Here is a 16,689-nt window from a genome sequence, read left to right as displayed (position 1 = left end):
TCATATAGTTTGATTTTGCAATTAAGATTTTTTTTTTTTTTATATATATACATATAGATTAATATTTATACTTCCAGAGAGGTTATCTCTGCCGCTTGTTAACCCCCCCCCCCGGCATGGTGCTGTGAAGGGTATTGTAGAGTCGTGGTACCTGCGTGTACCGGTCAACCAACTTTACAATAAAGATCTTAATTATTTATCCCTCAACAGCGCTGGAATGGTGCTACCAGTGTCAAGAGACATTCCTGCAACACTATTTTGAAAATCACATTAAACATGATAAACGTTTGAATGTACATGGCAATCACGTTGAGAAATCACTACATGTCTATCAGTAATTACACAATTTCTTTTCTGTATCTCACTAACCTTTGATACTAAAATAGCAACGAGAGAGAGAGAGAGAGAGAGAGAGAGAGAGAGAGAGAAACTAAATTCATTAAAAATAGTGATTTAAAGTGTCAATTAATATTTTGGATTCAAGAGATCAAAAGATTAAAAAAACAATCGACGAAGCAAAAAAAAAAAAAGTTCTTGAATATATTGTCAATTTATATAGTATGAACCAGAGCTGTAATGCTCAATACGTTCAACGTTGATATCAATATTTATAAAATAATAAAGAAGTTTACCTCAATACAAAGGAAGTGTTCTACGTACTATATAGGGATAAACTTCTCTTATTGTTTTACAAATATTGTCAATTTATATGGTTATTGATTCATAAATATTCGTATTGAAATCTTCGCTAAAAGGTCTCAATGAAAATATTACAAATTAATAAAGATGTCAGCAGTGCAATCAGATCCTTGGTAAAATTTATAATGAACTAAATTAATAACTTGAATTAAACAGCCTTTATTGATGGCGGCAATACACTGTCATTCTCAGATGGTCATCAAACCAACCAATGGACCGTTTTTAATGTCAGAGATACAGTTTTAAAAATTAAATGTACGACGTGGTGGTTAGCATAGCTCTTGACGTGGAACGCAAAGATAGTAATGGTTACTGTAGAGGGGGGAGTGCGCATGTTTCAACTGAACAGTTTTATTTGAAGCCATCAAACTTGCTAAATTAAATGAAGAACACACTTGCTAATTCCTAATACGGTAGGATTTATCGTCTAAAAATACATAGTAAATATAAGCGAGATATCGCATTTTGTGATAAGATCCGGTACGATTATAACAATGAAGGGTTATATCACATGGTAATCATGTTGAACACGAGAGAATCAAAGCTGGACAGATATCGACTGGGTGAGATCTGCTGTGTATGCAGAAGCCTTTAGCAGCTGTGCCACTTCTATTGATCTCTGAGTTATAGTTCAACCACTCAGAATGATGGCAATTGAAATCGACATAGATAAAGACGGCTGCTCTGAATCCTTCCATTTTCTTCTTTCTCTGCTTTAGCTTAAGCAGACAACGAGAAAGAATAAACCAAGGGCACAAATCTATCATGCGCTTAACAGACAAGCACTTACCTGTATTTATATTAAAAGCATAAATGTATGTAAGACAAGTGTGTGCGTAATTTGTACCATGTCAGAAAAAGTAATGGAACACGTTCTCCTACCCAATTCCACCCAGTAAACTATTCGAGACCACAATGATATTGTTAAAATATATTTGCTGGCAAAAAAAAAAAAAAAAATTAGAAACCTCTTGCAATTGCGTCAGCAGATAAAAGTATACGGCATGCAAATGTAAGAGAATCACATGGTATGATTAAAAGTTCCTTGGTATCAGATAAATACTCTACGCTTTCTTGGGGATTCTTAGTTGATCCAATCATGGAAAAGACAGGTAATCTTTCCGATTTTCAGAAAAGTGTTATTGTTGGTGTACATTCGGACGGGGTTACATCTGAGAAATCAAAGGAAATCACTACCGAAAGCAACCATACAACGAATGAAAGAAAGATGAAAGGAGAATGCAGCTCTAAAAGGAAGAAGTGCGTCTAGAAAGTCAGTACTCCAAGGAGGAGGTATTTAAAGAGTTCGAGTCTGAATAGAAGCCCCGAAATGCAGCAAATGGATGAAAAAAAAAATCAATTTAGGCAAAGATCCATTTCCAACCGAACTGGTGGCGGGAATTAAAGAATCTTAAGATTTCGTAGCCGAGTGCCTATAATGAAACCCACATCTTTTTGTAAAAAAAAAAATAAATAATAATAATAAATAAAAAAATAAATAAAATAATAATAAAAATAAATAAATAAAAAATTTTAAAAAAATTGACATATTCGACTGGAGTTGTTCTGTCAACGCAAAGGCTAGATGTGGTCTGGCGAGTCTCGATTTACACTTTTTTTTTCACCAATGGCTGGATGAAAGTGTGACGTGAGCCTCATGAAGCCATGTATCCAGGCATGTTTCGCGTCCACCACACGAGGTGGTAATAAGGAATGTTCTGCTGGTAAGGAATGGGTCCGCTGATATCGTAAAAACGCCTTTACCTCCAGTAAACATATTTCTGTCGTTTCGGACCAATTTCACCCTGCAATGCTTCGCTTTCACTCGGAGTGCGATGGATTCTTTCAAGACGACAATGCAACTATTCACAGTGCAAAAATTTATCTGAATGGTTCGAAGAACATTTCCAAGATTTCTAACAGCTCCTCCAGTCGCCTAATTCTCCAGATCTGAAATCAACTGAGAATGTCGGATATGTTTTGAAAGAGCATTTTGGCTTCGCAGTTCTCTTACCGACAACAATACAGCAGCTGAGAAATATCATGACAAAAGAATGGTCAAATCTGGTACTAGACTCCAAGTTGACGCCATTGAGAAAGATACAGGGTCTCCTCACCAGAATTTTTTCCTCTCGATTTCTTATAACTGTAAAATGTTAGTAATAGGTCTTTGTGGATATATGTCTAAAGGTCCTATTTTATTGAGCCATTATTGCTTCTGCCATAAAATGTTCTAGAATTCATATTTGAAACATTGTAAAATATTGATGGAAAATTCTTTAGATGTTTTGTCAATATGATATTATATTATTTCCCAATGTAATATGAAAGTCAAAGCTAATTTCAAAAAAACTGAGACTTAAAAATATATCAGTATACTTATAGAACACACAAAATATTATTATATAAATTTGTATTCTTTGTTTTTGTGCATACAAAAACAAAGAATACAATGTTTCAATCTGCAGTTGTATATATATTCACGCCAAAACATTGAATATATATTTGAAGGGACCAAGCTCAGAACAGGGTTTCCATATTGTAACTTAATTCAGAGGATTCTTCTTTATATGGCTTTACAGCTATATAAAGAAGAATCAAATATAATGAAACTGATGAGCCTGAAGTAACATTCAGTAGAGTAGGATTAAACATAATCACAAACTCAGAAATTAAACATTCTGGCTGTGCATGCACACATTTGCTACTGAAGTGCAACTATCAGTGATTGATTGGGATTAAGAAACCAGAATTTTTTTCCCCCCATTAAAATCGGTTCCATTCTGACGACAAGCTTCCCTTGGCAGAACATGGAACTTTAACTTCAATTCATGTTATTGTGGATTGGACAATTACACCCTGCTTACAAGTACAGGTCGGTTACGAAATGAGTCGGCGGGTGCAAGTCGGAAATAGCATGCTGCAAGGCTCGAATTCAAATATTATGAGGTAAAGGGGGGCAGGCTCATAGTTTGCCTTAAAAAGGTACAGCGGGGAAACGAATACTCCACCGCTGACATTAAAAGATGGAAAATAATGGGATGAAGTATTTCATTAGATCTCTTTAATGAGACTATTTAATACTTTACAAGTACCTTCCATTCAAATAGGAGTGAAAATATAATTATAATCTAAGTATTGTCTTCTACATGTACATTCAGTTCCTTCACAAGCAATTCTTGAAAATGGGACTCATAAGCATGATAAAAGAATTAGAATGGAAGAAACGTGGAATAAAGATCTTTAACATCCGCTTAATCTCTCTCTCTCTCAATCCTTAAACACTTTCTCTCCTTTTCATCCTTCGTTTCTCTACGGAAAAAACAATGAGTTATTTATGTTTTTAAGGAAAAGAAAGAGAAGTTGCTGCTTCTCTTAGGGTTTTTATCTTCTGGTGTAATGCGAAAGAAATGCATGGAAAAAAGGAAGGTATACCAAATCAAAGGTAGAGCAGACACTGAAGAGAAGAAGAAAAAAAAAAAAAAAAAAAAAAAACCCCAGTAAACTCAAAGCAAAACAAAACAAAACAAAAAAAAAAAAAAAGAAAAAAAAAAAAGGAAAGCAACAGCATGTGGAAATTTTTATACCAAAAAGAGAAAACAGAACTTCTGTCGTTTGATTCAGAAGAGTAATCAATCTATAATGCATTCACAACAAAAATGAAAGCGCATTTTGCTTTTTTTTTTTTTTTTTTAAACCAAGTATCGGAGAATTCTGCAGGTCATTTCCCACTGGAACAATTTTTGCTTTAAAATTACTTCAAATCATAGATCAATTTGTACACTTATATTTTATGTGGTGGCGGGCCATGCAACTCATCGGTATCATAACATTTAAGTTATGTATATTCAAATTCTCTGAAGAAAAGATGCAATTCTAGATAATACCCAACCTGGAATTGCAAGAATTTCGGAATATACAATGGGTGGCCGTTTATTGGATACACTACCAACGTGGAAGGAATCCACCTCATCCGTCAGTGTTCCCGTACCAGGTATTTAGCAGATAGTACAGATCTAGGTACTGTGGCTTCAAATTTAAATTCTTGGAGACAAAACCGAACCACATTTTACAATTAGAATAAAATCACTGAGAGCGTCACAGAAAATGAAGTGTTTACCTGCGTGTTGGACTTCCCTGTGTTGAGCCAATTAAAGAGAAGCCCATCTTCATATTAGTAGCTATCAATAGGAGCCATCCATATTTTCAGGATGCCAAACTTTCAGAATTATTATAATTTGATGTAATAATTTAATGGCACTTAAACGTAATTACTTTGGGTGTCTATATATAAAACATGACTTATTTAAAAGGCATGTTAAACCATAGCTATAATACTATCATTGAAACATTTTCTGGACCAAAAAAACAAAAAAAAACGACTTAAGTCATAAAAATAAAAACTATATACAAGAGGCATTAATATATTATACACAGTATAATATATTAATATATCATACGTTACTAAATATTTCAATTAATACCACAGCAATCAGAAAAGAAGCTTCAGTCTAAACTTGTTAAACATATACGCCAAACTACCAAAAATATTCGAACATAATTAAGTTTGAAAAATCATGTGTTTTGGTGTGCAAATTAATGAAGTGTAAGGCGCATTTCTGGTCAAAATCAAAGCAGCGATCTGTCGTGAACACATTCGACCAATTCCTTGCAGCAGATAGCAAGAATTTTTGTTCACGTTTCTTCCCGTGCAATCGCCAGTTCAGCTATAGAAGATACGCGTATCACCTGCGTCCTGATCTCATATTTCAGTTTATCCCAAGGAGGTTCCCATCGGATTCAGAATTCTGGGCTGAAAAGGCGAGTTGATCGACTTCGTTTTCTTAAACCAAGTCTTTGCAATGCTCGCTATACCAGATGTAGCATTATTCTGCTGAGATCAAGAGACATTTTCCTAGAGCTGCCCAAGTGTGGACACCCCGGAAAAATTTGTCCAAGATGTGTCGACTTATCACTGAATTTTGGGCACTAAATCAAGCGTATCACCCAGGTCCGAACCACGAGAAGTTACTATGGCTTGGCCTTCTCTAAACTGCATTTTAAAAACAATACACTGCTCCAGACGACATTCTTTCTAGGTATTCTCCAAACCAACAGCACTCGACCATCTGATCTGAATATTCCAAGGCGACTCATTGCACTACAGAATGTTGCTATTCTTCCATGATCCCAAAACGATGAGCATCACTGCAAAAGACAACGAAAGCCCCCCCCCCCCCTAACTCCACAACAACAAATACTGTAACTCGTTTGGGGGAGTTCTGACATGAAACCCCAAGCTGTGCAGTCTCTTATTGACCGTGGGACTTACTGCCACTCCTGTGGATGTCTGCTGTGCAGAAGGACACCGTTCTTCTATCTTTTCATTTCACAGCTACCGATGATTTCGCAAAGTTTAAACGTCGGACTGTTGCAAGGATATAAAACTGCTGATATTGCATCCCACGATCGAGCCTCATTGAAACTTCATCATTCATTCTACTCAAATAAAATCAAAATATGAAAAGAAAATGTATTTAAATTGATCACTTACACCCACTAGGCTCTTTGCTAAACTGCTTATTAAATCTTCTTTCAGATCTACTCTGCAACGATACTGAAGAGGCAGAATTGCTCAAGGTAACGAGAAAAAGATTATTGATTATATAATTTATTAATTAAAATTAATGTATTAATTATTCGGTTTTGGGCGCATTATCAACTTACGCGATATATTATGCCATTGTGTATGGTCAGTACACTGAGTGGACAGAAATCATGGAATATATACCTAGTAACGGGTAGGCCCCACCTTTTGTCCGGATAAGGGCAGTCACACGACGAGGCATTGAGTCCATGAAAGCGTTCCACAGGCACTTCCATCCACGCTTCCTGCACCGCTGTACCTAATTCCGTCTTATTCCTGGGTGGAGTATCCAAAGCTCGAATGGACTTTTCCACAACATCCCAAAGATGCTCCACAGGTTTATGTCCGATGAACGGGGAGGCCATTCTATGGTGTTAAAATCTGCGGAATGCTCTTCGAACCATGTTCTAGTCACCACGGCTCTGTGAGGAGGCGCACTGCCCTGCTGGAAGAGTTCATTGCCCTGTAGGTGCACGATGACCATGAAGGGATGCAGATGGCCTGCAAGGATGGACACGTAACCTGGACCGTTCTGAGATGCGTCTAGACGTACCAGGGGTCCTAACGTGTGCCAGTTGAACAGGCCCAAGACCATTACCGGCACTCCAACTGCCTGAACAGGTCCTTGTTGACATGACGGGTAGGTGCATAGCTTCGTGCGGTTTCCGTCAAATACGCGCTCTACAGTCCGCTCGAAATAACTGGAAATGGGACTCATCGGACCAGTCTCCAATCATGATCCAGTGCCGATGTTCCTTTGCCCAGTTGAGGCATAGAGTCCTGTGTTGTGGTGCTATCAATGGGACTCTGGTGGGTCAGCAGCTCCCGCAACCTTCTGCAGCTACTGATCGCCTGATGGTCGAGGTGGAGACGTTTTTGGCACCTCCCTCGTTGAAGTCCGCGATGATTTGTGTCACCGTCGCTCTCCGGTTGGCTGAAACAATGCGAGACAGATGTCGACGGCCACGTTAATCCACTACCTTTCTTCGCCCACAACGCTGTCCACGATGAGGTTATTCCGAAAATGGCGTATTCCCGATACACTCTTGATACTGTCGAAAGGGGATAGTGCAATTGATGTACCACTTCTGTGATATAGAGTGAACCATGCGTTGGGCACCCACTATCATCCCTCTTTCAAAGTTTGTTAACTCACGACGTTTATCCACATTGACATCGAATTAACGTCTACGTGAATGCAGTATACCTGCCAAGCGGTGGGTTCGTCCACTAGCGAGAAGGGTGACAGCGTCGCGTTGCCCAGGAACCAGGTATTAAATGAATTCTGTCCTTTCAGTGTACAAGTGTGTCTTCTTGAAGATTTGCATTTTTGAGTTGGAAAACCGGAAGAATTCACGGTGTGAAGGGGCTCCACTGCCTCTGCTTGATACTGGCTAATTACAGCTTAGACTGAAGAGGACTGTAAATTCTTTCAGTCGCCGACGAGATGTGAACCCAGACATCTGCAAACGAATGTCAAAGTTGCGAAACTACCATACTGTTACGGAGAATTCATTTAATGTAGCAAAAAAAAAAAAAAAAAAAAAAAAAAACTCATTTTTAATAAGACATTCGATTTTCTTCAAATCATTCCAATGATAAGTTTGTTGGGGGGGGGGGGAGACTCGAGGGTAAAATCCTGAAAATTATATTAAAGAACTACTTTAACCTGTTATGTATTATCAAAACCGGTCTTCAATATATGATTTGTGCACGATCTTCCTTCAAGTTTTGCGATATATCTTGGATCATGGCTTTTATCGCCAAGTTTTTCAATACCATGGCATAAGATTTCAGTAAGGCCTTTTAACAGTAAAAGCAATTTACTAATGAGTAGTGCAGGGTAACAAGCTGGGTAAAGAAGTTTCGTTTCGTGTCGTGCTGTTGTTTCTAGGTTTCAGTAGAGTTTTTACTCCTAGTTTTTGATTTTTTCACAAAAAAAAAAAAAAATGAAGTGTGAGAAATTATAAAGATGAAAGAAATTAGCCAGAGAATAGTAAACAACGCTTGCATTATAATTAAAGCGTCTCCATGGAATTCTGCCCAGAATTATCATCATCTAATCAAAACATGCATGCCTTATCTACCTTAGAATTTCGATAACGGGGAGACTTTCTGCTCTCAACGAGTATTCGACGTTGTCTTGGGGTAACGTTCAAGTGGAGACAAATACAGATCTGCCTAAGCTGCTAGCATCTTTTTAAATTATAAAATTTCTAGTAATGTTGTATATCAACGCCAAAATAGGTGAATCCGCTAGGTTTAAAAGCTGAGATGCCGCCAAGACAGCTGTTATCAGGCCAAAGTGGCATTACGAAGATGAAACTAAAAATGGCCTTCTGACTTCGGATGAATGGTCGAATCAGCTTCTACCTTCCATTAAGTACCATTTCTCAAACAGCTGATTTAAATTTTCCATTCTTTCTATCACACTTCTTGTGAAGGGATCGAGGTTCTTTTCTGATCTCATTCCATTTTTAACTGGTATTGTCAGCTACTGTCATATGTAACTTCTGAGATGAACCATTACTTCCAGCGATGAAGCAGTGCGTGCATAAAATTAATATAATGTTTAAATGGCATGCTACATAGGGTATGTTGATCAAAATACTTGAAATGAAAGGAATCCTCCAATAACAGTGTAAAAATCACACGTTTTGCTGATGTTTTCTCCGTTTCTCAGTGTATAGGACGAAACATATGCGCAAAAAATATATATATATACCGATGTTAGGCGAAGCATTATTTATAAATTTTAAAATCATATATAACTTAAGGTTATTAATAAAATCAGAACAGATTAATGCCATCTATGTGAAAGATTATGCATTACATCAGTCTGTATTAATTCGATATGTTCTAGATATATTAAAAGGTTGATATAGTAGAATTTGGTAGTGTAAAAACATCGGATTAGAATATATATACCGAGGTGTGTGTGTGTGTGTTAACCGGACACAATCAGATGACTGTTTATGACTTTTCATATTGACCCTAGGATATATCCAAGAATTTTGCCCATACTTTTCAAACCCTTCACACTGTACGTTGCATCAGTCAATACAAGTATAATGCAAACAACTTAGCGACATATATAAGACTTATTTTCCGTTGTGTCCGTCTCCAACGCTGACGTAGGGGCACAATTGGTTTTTTTTTTTTTTTTCTGTTATCAGGCCATAATACAAATGCGAGTGTACTGGGGGATTTTTCAGATGGCCTCCTTAAAGAAGTGATCACTGTCGTTCCCCTATATTTTGTTTGAGTTTTTTTTTTTTTTTTTTTCTTTAGTGGGTGTCTACATTCGCCTGTTGGGTTAGGTGCAGTGCGGATATTTTCGGCCGCAATTGCGCCAGTCTTTAAACAGGAGCCCATGCCTTTATACTTGCTTGGGTGACTAAATGCATGCTTGTCGATTATGTATTTTTAATTTACTTATTTTGTAGTTTGATTTTTTTTTTTTTTTTTTAAATTTTCGCCTAAATGAAAGAAAGATGCTTGTTCAAGATGGCCTGCTGATGTTGGCAACAATTCCTTTAAATGGTCAATGTCTAATTTTCTAAATCATTATTTCATTGCACCACGTTTAATTTTACATTTAGTAAACTATTTCGCGATATATTCCGCTTAATTGGTTGTGTCCAAGTTAAGCCACTGCTCTTTGACGATTATAAAACAACAAAATTTTGTTATCAGCTATGTTTTTTTTTAACCATACACTACTTACTTTTTTCTTTATCTCTCTTCGGCTTACACATAAAGAAAGATGACTTACAGGTAACTTTCATTAATCAAGCAGAAGCAGTATACGTCCGACTTGCAGTGAATTTAAGCTCTGCTTTTTGTCATCATGACGAAAGATTTTCTGTCATTAATGGACCAATGTATATCAAGAAAGTTAAGCAGACATACTAGCGACTCTGTTACTATACCAAGAACTGGCGATGTTTCGCTAAGTTAAGCACTAGTGGACGTTATTTTTAACTCGGCCCTCCAATGCTTTAGCTAGAATTAGTCGCCATTAGCCAAGACAACAACCAGTTGCCCCCTGTACGTTGTTATCGATCGAAAGGAAACTTAACGCACTTAACTAGGTGCTCGTGAGAAAGCCGTTCCTAGCGTTGTTTCCTCTTTCATCACTAACTGATGCCAAATAATTTTCATCAACCTTCCCGAAGATTTCTAGTAAAAACCTCCAGACGGAGAGTGGTGTGGTCAAAATTGTGAAGTGAAGTACAAGAAATCCCTGGAAGATTTGGCTTGAAGGAAAATTCATAGTAAGACGCCGGTGAAAATACACAGTATGTATATAGCTGAAGGAAACTTCAGCTATTGCAGTTTCAGTTGGGGGAGAGGAGTAGGCGCATAAATAAAAGAAAAAACGCCAAGCAGAACAATAAAAACAAATTAAATCGCTTTAATTACGTCCACTCGCCGCACACAGCTGGATTTAATTAAACTGTCCAATACATACATAGTAGAACCATCAATACTATGGAACAATTGGATCAAGACATTATTAATAACATATAACCTCAAGATCAACAGAGCATACTAAGCTTGCGTGATAAGATACTTTGAGAACTATTTGCAACCAAAGTGGAATGATATTCATGATGTTATTGCTTCTGACGGTATTGCTTCCATGAGAGGGTTTGATGATAAGACCATTAAAAAACAGTCCAACAAACGAATTGAGAGATTAAGGCAACACTGAGGGATCACTTTGAAAGATCACCATATGGATTTTGTTAGAGAATTTTGGAGAGACTGAGATGGATGATGATGTCGCTACTATAACGATGCTAACACCAGAAGAGATGCTAACCACTAAACAAAAATGAAGTTTTTTTATGATATAAAAAGTTAAAATAATATTTTTGCTGAAATTACGAATGCATTTAACACATGAACCGTACAAAGGAAATAGAATTCCTTCTTTAAATTAAAATTTGTTAGAGAGTTGGTTGTTTATGTTCCATTTAATATTACGATTCTGTTTTATTAGGTTATGTGATACTGATTACATATTTTTATTCCAACTTTATTGTTTCTTTTGTCATGGTTTCTCTTATAAATAAAAGTGAATTTAAACAGTAAATATTCTTACCACTGTTAAATAATTTTTTAGCTAATGTTATGTATCAAAGAAAATGGTCAATCTTCACATTTTTAGCAGACCTCATTATTACAAAACCCGAAAATTTTCCTTTGAAATTACGAGGTTCTACTGTAAATAATTAAATTACAATGATCTATACTTTTTGTTTTGAAATTAAAATAAAAGTATATTATATGACGCCAACGTATTTCTTATGCTTTTATTATTGTAGACCAAATGCAGATACAAGTCTGAGATTGGTTGTTGCGGTTTAGGAGCATCGGCGACTAAGGCCATATTGCTCCGTGTATATTGTCTGTAAATTGTGTGTGTTCTGAAATCGATTTTCTGTTTGCTGGAAGAAAAACACAAGTTTCCGGGGGGGGGGGACGCTACCCTCGCCTGAGACCGAATGACTCAGCCACGTTGTGAAAAAGACCCATAAAAATTCCTCCAGTCATCGATGGGATTGGAACTCAGGTCTTTTCCACCTAGTGTGGGGAGGACAGCGATCCTACCAACTGTGCCACATGAGGGCCGAAGTCTGAGAAGCAGACTGCAGATGCATAAAGAAAAAGGAGGAAAATTGCCGTACCTGTGTTTGTGGTGTTGCTCAGGAGATTTTTTGGCTCATGCACTGCTTTGATCAGAATTCATCTGTTCATTTGGTTTATATTATTTGTTCTGTACAAGTGTATTCACAAGTAATTTGCATGTTGTGAGAACTGAAAAAAAAGGGAATAGCTCCTTGAGTACAGTTAACTAGAGCCCTGAGTGAAGAAGCCTTTAAGAAATACTCCACTCTCTGGGAGATTTGGCGCCTCCGTAGCCAGGTGGGCAGGAGCAGCAGTGCGCAGCATACGCTTCTTGATTAGACCGGGGTTCGAGTCCGTGACCACCAAAATACGGAGGATGCGGAAAGGTCAGGGAATGACCACCGCATATCCCCGGAGTAATATGGCCTTAGCTGCTAATGCTCCTAAAAACCAACTAACGACAATAAGATTTGAACGAAGACCTCAACTGAATGAACATATTCGAATATTTTTTTAATAATTCCTCAATTATACGAATGTATGTCTCTAAGTTAAGGCTCAAGCAATTATAACAAGCTTTCTTCGGTGTGTTTGACATTTAAGAAGTTTGACTACGTGTGATCGCAAATTCTGATGTACTTGCGTTTGTCGCACGCATTCAGTGCAGGACAGACTGGGTTATCGTGCCAAATTTTCTTGAGGGAGCATGATCTGCTTTACGGATAATGGAATGGAGAGGAAAGCGGTAAAACTAACAACTCGTAAATCTATCGAATAACCAGTTGCAGACAATCGGATACATGATATTTGCGTATGTAAAGGGAGAATTAAATAACTGTATATTATAATAATAATTAAATATATATATATATTCTGATTTACGCAACCCATCCTCTAGAAAGCTATGTTACACGATTAATTTCAACACTGTTATAATTATATTAAGATAACTTTAAGGAAGTACTTACTGTGTTCTCGCAGCTTTGGCTAGGGTTAATAAAATCTAAACCTCTTTCTCCTTTACCACTATAGCAGTTCTGGATATTTTGAGTAAACTTCCTATGGATCGCAGACAAGGCATACACACAGAAGCCTGAATGAAGGCTTGGCTTGTTAAAAACATCCGCCTCGTCTTTGGACTTGGCAAATACGACAAAGAGGACGTCGTCTTGGGCTGTGATACCGAGAGATACAGCTAGTTCAGAACCAGGTCGCCCAACGTAAGCGGCCTGGGCCAAGTTGAAATCCGTGCCGTTGGTAGAACGGCACACCAATGGAACTTCAGTGTAGCTGTAGTACTGAATATCCGTCTGGCAGATTCGGACAAGTTTTGATATAAAGGGCTTTGGCGGGTCCGTGTACATTTTCTGTACCGTGAGGAAATAGGAGAATCCTTTGGAACTAAAGCCATACACGTAGGTGATGGGATAAATTTCCCGTGACATGCTGTTCACCATGACTTTTGTGCCAGTGGTCACTCCGGTCTGGGCGATCACAAACATATCATTTGGGTCGAGACTTCGGCTACTGACCGCCGGCACATCTGACCTGTAAGGTCCATTGCTAGTATACGTTACTCCAACGTATAGCACATGTAACGATGTCTTCGACACCTCCCTTGGTCCAGGGGCTATGAAGGCTACTGTGGAGGCAGTGGCGTTGTTGGCCGCCACCGACTCATTGGCAGGAGTTTCGTACTTCTCAACATTGCTTGGATCGTGCACTGTGCAGATACCTTGAAAGAGGCTACCACAAGCAATTAACCTGCTCTGGGTGTAGTCAACAACTAGCACTTTGTTATGATAATCCGTCGGCTGTTTTCGCTCATTCGGGCAGATCCGAGTCACTGGACACTTTGGACTGTCGTCGTAAGGTCCCATGATGACTACCTTTTCAAGTCGTAAGTCGCGTTTAAGCTGGTAGATCCTATTCACCGCTCCAATGTATACTGTATCGGTATATGCATGGATCACCAGATGGTTGAATTTTTCCGTCTTGGGATCGTAGAAAACGGGATAGCTGGAATTAACATCGGCGGGAGTAGCAGACCGTGGCAGAACTGCGATCGCCACAATCAGTAACACTAACGGCGGCCAGGGATCGCTGACACACACCCACCATTTCTGCCGCTTCTTCATGGCGGCTGCCAACGGCCTCGTGACGTCACTGTCTCAGTGTGTTATCTGAAAAAGAAGAAAAATAATATATAAGTATACCATAAAGCATATTTACTCGTGTGTGTATATTAAGAAATTACAATGCAAGAAATAAATAACTGTTATACGGCAAAAATCTTTTTGTTACCATGGAAGAAAAGTAAACTACAACTTTTATTTTAGCTTCATTCCATAGAAACAAAACAAATTCTTTAAATTAATGGTAATTTTAGTTTACAGTTCGTTGTGCTGATGGTCCAATCGGAATTGACTCCACTCGGTTATACAATTGTCATTCACAATTTACCTAATTAGTTCAACTATCATGAGAAACAGAAGTATAATAATAAAAATCAATAAATATATAAATAAGATGGACAATGATATCCAAGTGTCAAATTCTGTTCAATATTATAAAGCACACTTAGAATTTCACTTTGCGCAATATGAAGTTTCTCGAGTAACATCTTCCCACAATATTTTTATATTTCCTGTTGTATTGTTTGAATCTATTACGCAGTATCAAAACCGTCTTTCAATACATATTTATTCAAGATACAACCTTCGATTTTGCATGTACAAAGATAAATCATATATCATTCAAAGTCTGTTTCATGATATTAACCAGAATTTAACGATTGTATTCATTGTAGAAATGATTCTCTGAAATGATTGTAGAAAAAAAAACTGCGGATATGATGCACCTGCGTAGATGACTGATATTGTACAGTCGAAGCTCTACATAACAACCCCTCAGGGAATGAGAAAAAGGTCGTTATATCCATTGTTCATAAAATAGCATTAGATTAATAAGAAATTGGCCGGGACCAACCAAATAGGACGTAATAACGTGTGGTACGTTAAAAAGAGCTTCGACTGTATTGAGGATATTACAGGTACACCGATAAGAGTTTAATCAGTAGCGTAATGTGTAAGTTAGTTTCATGTGTATTTTTTATTACTATTTTTATACATGTTCAAATATAGAGGTTGAAGCTTTTTTTTTTTGTTTCCCCCAATTATCCTATGATTATTTTGGCAGAAAAATTGAGAAAAGCATATCACAGGGAAGGGAATTTACTGATTAAATAAACTAACCACTGAAGTGACACCTTATTTTTGACCTTTATATTACTCATCTTTAATTTGGTAATGAAATATTTTTAAATATTTGACTTGAAAGATATTTGAGAATGTCAGCTGGTAAATGTTAGAAGTTAGTACTATAGTTATAAGTTTTGTATTCTTTATAAAAATCATATGCGAGGCAGAAACTGCGGTACGCTGGGCTAAAATTATTGTAGTCACTCCATCCCCATGAACAGAATTCATATTTAAGAAAAGTTTTGACATAATCTTTTATTAACAAAATTAATATAGAGTATGTATTACACTATCTCAAAACTTGAGACAAAATTTTCAGTTTGCGATCTCCATTTGGGGATTTAAGTAACTTTACGAACAAAAAAACAGTACACGTATTATTGAGCGCCCATACATGTAATGTATTTGTGATGTGGTTTTTAAGCCACCTTTAATGTGATTTTAATGCAAATTTTAACGATTTTCCACAACGCAGCCAACTCCGTTTTCGTGTATTCAACTTCCGCGTTCGGTATTTTTGTGAATACCACACACTAAACGGAACTCTTTTCCAAAGTATAACGTTGGTTCACATACTAGAACAGTGAATTGCATGCGAATAAGACTTATCACTTTCAACATTTGAAACATTCACAAAAATGACAAGCATTTACTATCTAAAACCCAAAGAATGGATTCGAAATATAAATCCGATTGTAAATTGTTTTACTTAACTATAGATACAATAAAATAATAGTGAATGCTCCGTTACGTATGATCACAGTTACAATCACGCCAGAGGCAGTTACAATCACGCCAGAGGCAGTTACAATCACGCTAAAAGCAGTTAAAGAATAGCACGCAGACCTATACATTGATGATCTGCTCTTTATAAAATTAGGTACATCTTTAATAGCAATAATATAAAATATAAATAACAGCAGCTGAACGAAATAATTAAAACTTCGATTATTCCGTAAAATTTAAAGATTAACGCGTCTAGCTATGGAAATGTATAAAACTATAGTAGAGGTTACAAAACAAATTTTTAGGTAGTTCCATAAATAAAAACAAAGTCTGCATAAAAACAGTGGTGTAGCTGTAATTTTTGGGCCCCTATACAAAGACAATTGAAGGGTGCACCTCTATTTTATTAACTGAAACGCCAGTGCCTTACTCACAAAAATATTATTTATAATGTTCAATATTATTTTTAAAGTGCTGTAATATTCAACAAAATTGAAACTAAAAATTTTTAAAAAAATGCTGATACGTCAAAATAAGATTTTTAATAATCGATAAAATTATTAGATTAAATTATACATTTGGGTCTTATTTAAAAATTCTTTTTACTGGCATTTTGTGTGTTCAATAGTAGTATAGCGAGGTCATTTAATCTTGTTTGCCCAACAGAATTTATTTTTTAGTCTTATTTTTCATTTACTAAATGACCTTTCAACACTAGCA

General features: G+C 36.9%; 1 protein-coding gene across 4 annotated transcripts in view; it reads right to left on the bottom strand.

Annotated features, from left to right (window-relative positions):
- LOC150080768 (plexin-A2-like) overlaps positions 1 to 16,689 on the bottom strand; it is a 1,384,718-nt gene that overhangs the window by 650,378 nt on the left and 717,651 nt on the right. For all 4 annotated transcript variants that reach the window (XM_090381170.1, XM_090381171.1, XM_090381172.1 and 1 more), the window contains one exon: positions 12,952 to 14,166. In XM_090381170.1, coding sequence (XP_090237296.1) covers positions 12,952 to 14,121 — 1,170 coding nt within the window. In that variant the 5' untranslated portion in view covers positions 14,122 to 14,166. The remainder of the gene's footprint in view (positions 1 to 12,951; positions 14,167 to 16,689) is intronic.

The sequence above is a fragment of the Mastigoproctus giganteus genome, chromosome 9 (assembly GCF_048544385.1).
Source record: "Mastigoproctus giganteus isolate SK-2022 chromosome 9, ASM4854438v1, whole genome shotgun sequence".
NCBI lineage: Eukaryota > Metazoa > Arthropoda > Arachnida > Uropygi > Thelyphonidae > Mastigoproctus > Mastigoproctus giganteus.
Note: the sequence above shows the minus strand (reverse complement) of the source record. Positions and strands in the feature narration are given on the sequence as shown.